General features: G+C 36.9%; 1 protein-coding gene across 3 annotated transcripts in view; it reads left to right on the forward strand.

The window, feature by feature from the left end:
* Positions 1-7,500, forward strand: part of LOC144448229 (hepatocyte growth factor receptor-like) — a 30,611-nt gene that overhangs the window by 12,862 nt on the left and 10,249 nt on the right. For all 3 annotated transcript variants that reach the window (XM_078138385.1, XM_078138384.1, XM_078138386.1), the window contains exons 8-11: positions 112-244; positions 383-525; positions 1,392-1,565; positions 2,846-2,954. In XM_078138385.1, coding sequence (XP_077994511.1) covers positions 112-244; positions 383-525; positions 1,392-1,565; positions 2,846-2,954 — 559 coding nt within the window. The remainder of the gene's footprint in view (positions 1-111; positions 245-382; positions 526-1,391; positions 1,566-2,845; positions 2,955-7,500) is intronic.

The raw sequence follows: 7,500 nt of genomic DNA on the forward strand, positions 1-7,500 counted from the left end.
AAAGTGATTTTCAGACAAAAAAACCAACACAGGCAACTATTGTTTACACTCCATGACGACTTATCTTTTTGGCCATTATCTTACCCCAGAATCTGTTGTTGTTAATTGCAGTTATTCGTTTATCTGCTACCTCGTTGCACCGGAAATAGAATACGCGGGTCCTGTGTCATTGTCAATAAATTTCAACCAGCCAACACTCACTGAGACACTGTGGTTATATTCCAAGGAAAACTTCAAAATTGCGGTAGGTACTAGTACATGCACAAATATAAAATACTTCTTGAGGATACGGCAACCATTTTCGAAACCACTTATTATTAATATTGCTATGCCTATGGCTGTTTCCTTCGTTAATCTGCGCATTTATATTAATACATTACAGATCCCTGTCCTGTCCGACTTCTCGCCGAGATTGGGACCACAGTCTGGTGGAACGCTGGTGGAAATAACTGGTGAAAATCTACTTTCTGGAATCATTGATTCTATCAACATTATGATTGGCAATGTACGATGTGAACTACGGAGGTACATGTGTATTGTTTAATTAGATAGAATCTTTACAAAGAAATTATTACTCATGGGATAACAATTTAGCAATTGGCTTTAGTATACTTACAGACTTAAATGTGAATAAGACTCACTCCCCCCTCCCCTCCCTCCCTCCCTCCCCCCCCCCCCTCTCTCTCTCTCTCTCTCTCTCTCTCTCTCTCTCTCTCTCTCTCTCTCTCTCTCTCTCTCTCTCTCTCTCTCTCAAATACAAACAAGTAAAACACAAAGAAATAAACAAGTAAATAGAAACTTAAACAAATAAACCGATAAATGAGTAGATAAATACATGAATAAACTATTTTGATGCGCAGAATAGATGCGTATTTTTTGTTGAAATAGCTCTAACTGGCAATACCTTCTCATTCAAATATCTGTTATACGAAAGATAAAAGGTTGCGTAGTGTTGCCGCTAGGAGCGCTGTTCGGAACCAGCATGTAGACATGCTTTGAAAGTAACTTTTAGAATCTAAGTGGGGTCATATGCTATATTCTCTCGAAACAAAAAAGTTGACCTCATTTCCTCAGAGGATTTCTCAATCAGTCAAAAAAAATCTGTTATATTGGTGTCAATTGTCAAATCAAGTAATCTTTAGAAACTCACAGTCCATGCCAGCTTTTACCAGTTGATGATCAAATTTCATGTGATGTGATTTTAGCCGTCAATTTTCCTCATCTGGGGCACTACTATAATGACACTGCATTTCAAAAGTGTACGTAAGCTGGGAACCAGCTGCAGAATACGACGTTTTGTATCACGGCTGCCTTCTAAAGCAAATTTGTTGTAATGCAGATGTTCCTTTATTATGTCACCAAATTTATCGTTTTCCAATTTTCTCTTTCAGTACCCATTCTACCAATGAGAAAGTGTTTTGCATAACGGGGGCAGTGCCTGACCCTGTACAGTCAGTTTTATCTATCACTTACCAGACAGAATTCACAGTTCAATCCATTCGGCGATATAGTTATACCGAAGACCCATTCATCGAGGAGATATATCCATTACGAACATTTGTTGGGTATGTATATGCACATTAATTGACAACCTCGTATGTTAATCATCTGTATACAAAAACTGAATCGTTTCAAAGTTTCATGACTAAAATGGCAAATAATTTCCATATATGGCAAATTATTACCATATTTACCAATCATTTCCATATATGGCAAATTATTACCATATTTGGCAACTTATTATCATATATGACCCCAAAAATCCATATGTGGCAAATTATTACCCTATACGGCAAATCATTTCCATATATGACAAATTCTTACCATATATGACAAATCATTACACATATGGTAAATAAGTGCCATATATGACAAATCATTATATATACCATATATGGCATATTAATACCATATATAGTATATTAAAATCATACATGGCATATCATTACCATATATGGCAAATTGTTACCATAATGTCATACATATGTTGCTTTACAGTAGCAAATGTACTTTAAGTGAGCTGATAATCAGCTTGTTTGTATTGGACAAAAATAATTACAGAAAACCTCAGTTATATTAGTTGACCTTCATTATTTTTATTAAGATGTATGTCAGTATATGCCTTGAATGACAATGCTGTCTTATGGCGCTGTTGAAGGGGAAGGTAACTCCAGGAAATGAAGTCATTTTCATAATTTATGGGTTCTGTAGAGTTATCATGATTTTACATCACCTACAATTAATTTCGATTTCAGACCAACATCATCTTGATCTTAATGTGTTTAATGGGTATCTTTGCTATGGGCTATTGCATCATTTGAGTCAGCAGAATAATGTATACAATGGTGGCACAATGAATATTCATGAGTAACAAAAATGACCATACACTTCAGTGTATTAACACACCTGTCATGAATAGTCAGTGAGCAACAGTTTTTTCTCGACAATTTAGTGTAACTATGCAGCAATAGATAATTGAATTTTGCACACATTTTATGAATATCAAATTTGAGTTCTTCTTTACAACAAATGATGGTTAAAATATGCTTCACAGAATATCGCAGGTATATCTATTAGTATTTAGCAAGCATACATCATCCAAAAACATAGTCAGTCATCAGCATATACCCCTATCATGCCATCTAAAATTGATTTGAAAATACAACAAATAACATGTTTAATGCGTGCTTGTCAGCATACGATTAAAAATTTTGATACCCTGTGCCAAAATCAAAATACTTTCAGGAATACTACAATTATTATCATTAATAGTTTATAAATCTAGCATTGGATAAGTGCAAATAGCGTGTCTATAGACAGAGTATCTTTGTGTTTATACTTGTAGAGGTGGTGAGCTTCAATACGTGACTGGTACCAACCTGGATTCCATAGCAAGACCATTATTCGTTGTTGTCATGTACATCAATGGTAGCTACATCGACGAATTTCAAAACGTAAGTGTATGTATGTATGTATGTATGTATGTATGTATGTATGTATGTATGTATGTATGTATGTATGTGTATATGCATGCATACATTCTTGCATGCATGCATGTATGCATGCATGCATGCATGTATGTATGTATGTATGTATGTATGTATGTATGTATGTATGTATGTATGTATGTATGTATGTATGTATGTATGTATGTATGTAATACATGTATGTATTATGTATGTATGTATGTATGTATGTATGTATGTATGTATGTATGTATGCATGCATGCATGTATGTATGTATGTATGTATGTATGTATGTATGTATGTATGTATGTATGTATGTATGTATGTATGTATGTATGTATGTATGTATGTATGTATGTGGGGTGGGCTATTCGGTAGGTGTCAATGCACGCACGTCTGTGTGTCTGCATATATATTCATGTATTTCATATAAATCCACACATACACTTAAGCATGCTTAATATAATGTATTATTATGGTATACGTTCGTCAGGGTAAAGGCATTGACTTGGGAATATATTTCCAGCTTGGTAAGTATTCTAGAACAATGGAATGTTTCTTCTCCTCTCGTCGTTGTGCCGTTATAAAAGATGACCAGTTTGAAAGGCGAGAAAATAAGAATAACTTTGCTCCTGTAAGAACAAATCATAAGTTATCGTTGATTAGGCAGTTGTAATATACGATAGGGTTTATTGTATTGAACTAATCTAGAGTTGTGGACACAATACACTTCGTTAAGGACTTTAAGTCATTTAAGCGTATGTCACTCTTCATAATCAGTCCATGCATGCTTGCATATATTCATTCATCCATCATCTAGTCATTTCTCCCTCCGGCCACCGATCTATTCATCCAGCCAGCCAGCCAGTCAGTCAGTCAGTCAGTCAGTCAGTCAGTCAGTCAGACAGACAGACAGACAGACAGACATTCAGTCAGTCAGTCAGTCAGTCAGTCAGTCAGCCATAGAGCCAGTCGTCTGCGTGTCTGTCGTGTGTCTGTGCATTCATTCATTCATTCATTCATTCATCCATCCATCCATCAATCCATCCACCCATCCCCTCCTTCCACTCACTCACTCACTCACTCACTCACTCACTCACTCACTCACTCACTCACTCACTCACTCACTCACTCACTCACTCACTCACTCACTCACTCACTCACTCACTCACTCACTTCACTCACTCACTCACTCACTCACTCACTCACTCACTCACTCACTCACTCACTCACTCACTCACTCACTCACTCACTCACTCACTCACTCACTCACTCACTCACTCACTCACTCACTCACTCATTCATTCATGCATTCATTCATTCATTCATTCAATCCCTCATTTTTCTTCAATCAAATCACCAAATCTGCCAATTAATCGTTCCATCCATCTCTCTCATTATCCACTTGCCCCACCCCATTCATTGTCTAACCAACTGTACTTCTTTACAATATCCTTCTTAAATAATTTAACCTTCAACACTATACTTAGAGGATTAACTATTGGTAATATACGTACGTTGGCATATTTCTTGTTCTAGCAGTGACATCATGTATGAATCTTTGACAAAGATGTCCAGTTGATGAGTAGAATCCATGTCAATCATTGATTGTTGGTCGAACACGTTTAGTATTCCTGCTTGCCTTAAAATTGTGGGATACACCTACGCGTTTACAAATCAAGTACAAGTTCTGTTTTTAGTAAATTAGAATTGCATATACAAAGATCTAATCACACATAATCAGTTGATGGCTTTAGCATCAGCTATATATTGTATATTCTATGTCTGTGTGAGTTTACCATACTTAAAATTACTCCGCCATAATTGAATTCATTTTAACTGATATTAGCCTCATGACCTTCATTAAAGGAAATTTAACTTATGGGTCTGTCTGCCTGACTGCCTGCCTGTCTGTCTGTCTGTCTGTCTGTCTGTCTGTCTGTCTGTCTGTCTGTCTGTCTGTCTGTCTGTCTGTCTGTCTGACTCTGTGTGCATAAATGTGTCCGTGTATGTATGTATGTATGTATGTACATGTATGTATGTATGTATGTATGTATGTATGTATGTATGTATGTATGTATGTGTGTGTGTGTATGTATGTATGTATGTATGTATGTATGTATGTATGTATGTGTGTGTATGTATGTGTGTATGCACGTGTGCGTGTGTGTGCATGCGTGTATGTTGACACGATATATTAGATAGTACTTCATCAAGTCTAATAAAAACTAGCTAGACATCTTTGTGGTAATAGCAAGAACTGATTATGTTTAGTATTCAAAATATCTAACGAAGGGGTTGTAGATTTGTAGATTATACAGACTTATAACTTACTCTGGAAAAGTGTGGATAGGCAACATAAACACACGAAATGTTGTATTTTTCCATCAGGGCTAGAATATCAGGAACGGTCTTAACTGCGTTTTCATTTAACATGGGAAGTCGCACGTGACAGGATGGGTTTAGACGAGGAACCCGACAGCTGGACGAAAAAGTAAAGACATCAAAAGACTTGATTATATGCAAATCGTATGCAATAAAACAAAGACGTATACTCTAGAGTATTGTAACATACAATGTCTAAAATGAGCTTGAGAGAACAGTAATTTTCCACATGGATGTAAACATGAAAGCTAAGAGTGTATGTAACGTGTACGTATATCCTTCTATACCCTTAATGTGTCAATGCGTCATATCAGTGGTAAACTTGTGCGAAAATGCCAAACTGTGTTAACAAATATGCAAATTGCTCATTCATATGCACGATTTTTTGTAGAAAGGAAGGGAGATGTCATATAGTAAATTTTTGACGGAATGGTTTCTCGCCGATCATTTGGGCTTCATTATTAATGAACGTGACACAATAAACTGTGCACGAAACAACATCAAGCGGTATTCGAACAAATTTAACTCAGTATGAAAATGAAATGATGAAAGAGCCCGTCGGAAGACATAAATACTAACTACTTTCCTCGTTCTACACAATTTGTAGGTGTTTTTTCTTGTATCTCCAAACCAACTGTGAACAAAGTAGTCTTTCCACCAAACTTACGTTTCGCCGGTTTTGTTCCTCCAGTGTATCGCAAGATAGGGTTTGCCTTGACATATTTGACTTGTGGCCCGTTCTGCAGCTTCTCGTACTTTTTCCGATCTAAGAAGATGTGACGTCACCTTTGACTGAATGACGTCATCATTTGGTAACCTAACATCTTTGAAGCTTTCAGCAGGAAGTACTCCAAGGCACCTTTTTTGAATACTTGGTTCACCCACACCATTGCTATACAAGATGGTGGACGTAGAATCGTTACTAAATGCCGGCAGCTCTATCTCAAAGAGATTCCGAAAAACATCTCGGTGGCGTTCGTAAAGCTTTTCTAGCTGTTCTAAATTGACGTCTGTGGTTGGTGATATCAAGACGGCATCAACCGTGCCATGACACTCTTTCTTGAACTTACCAATACCTACAGTGTCAAGAACTTGTTGAAGTCTCGCAACATCAAACGTGTCATTGAACATTCTCAATTCTGATGCATCAGTTCGACCTTGACTGCCGTGTGTAGGAAAGGGTATTTCAACAATTGACCTGTTCTGATACACAGCCATTTTTAAAGCAATTTTGAATAAATTATACAGTGAGTTAGGACCACTCTGATAGTACTCGAGGGGTAAAAGATAATATCCGATTTTAGAGCTCGTTTGTGTAATTCTTGTACCCTCTCTCGTAGAATTATCATGGCTGACCTGGAGAGTCAACACATGGACACCAGCCGTTGTATCATCCTGTGTTTTGTTTTCAACCGTTGTAGTTCCAATAGCACGATTTCTTGCCAGTGTAGTTATATTTTCGAACGTTATATTACTAACACTTGCATTGGATATCTTCTCATCTCTACCATCCGTATTGAGTAAGGGCAAATTTCTCTCGGTTTCATCGAAACCATCGAAACCATCCAGTCTCCATGACTTGTATGTTTTGTGCACGTACGTACCGTGCAAATGGGTTATATAATATAACATCAACAATTTAACGATTCCGATGGCAACAATACACAGGAAGAGCCCTTTTTTCCCCATAACTACGCCTTGTGATCTCAACTGTCACCCATCTCAGCTGTCGACAACGATCTCATGTGCCATCGCCCAAGATATTTTTAAAACTACCACTCTGTTCGCCTTCTATATTATTCAGCATTACGTTTAATGATATTACAGCTACCCTGTGACTGTTTTCATAACCTTTGTATCGAAGCATTATTCACAGATGTGAACAAAACATAAACATACATTATAATGATATGTCAAACTACCAGCCTCACTGTTATATAATGTACTGGAGATAATATATAAGTTCTTCTGTGAGTATGAACTAGAAGAAAGACTTTCTGTTATCAAATTGGTTCTTTGTCATTTACGTTAAAATAGTCCCCCAAAGGGAATTATTACAATGGGCTCCGTCCGTCCGTATTACGTCATTTCTCAGAGATGCAATATCAGATTTCTTTCAAACCTGACACAAAAATGATATATCATATG

This window comes from Glandiceps talaboti, chromosome 17 (assembly GCF_964340395.1).
Source record: "Glandiceps talaboti chromosome 17, keGlaTala1.1, whole genome shotgun sequence".
Taxonomy (NCBI): domain Eukaryota; kingdom Metazoa; phylum Hemichordata; class Enteropneusta; family Spengelidae; genus Glandiceps; species Glandiceps talaboti.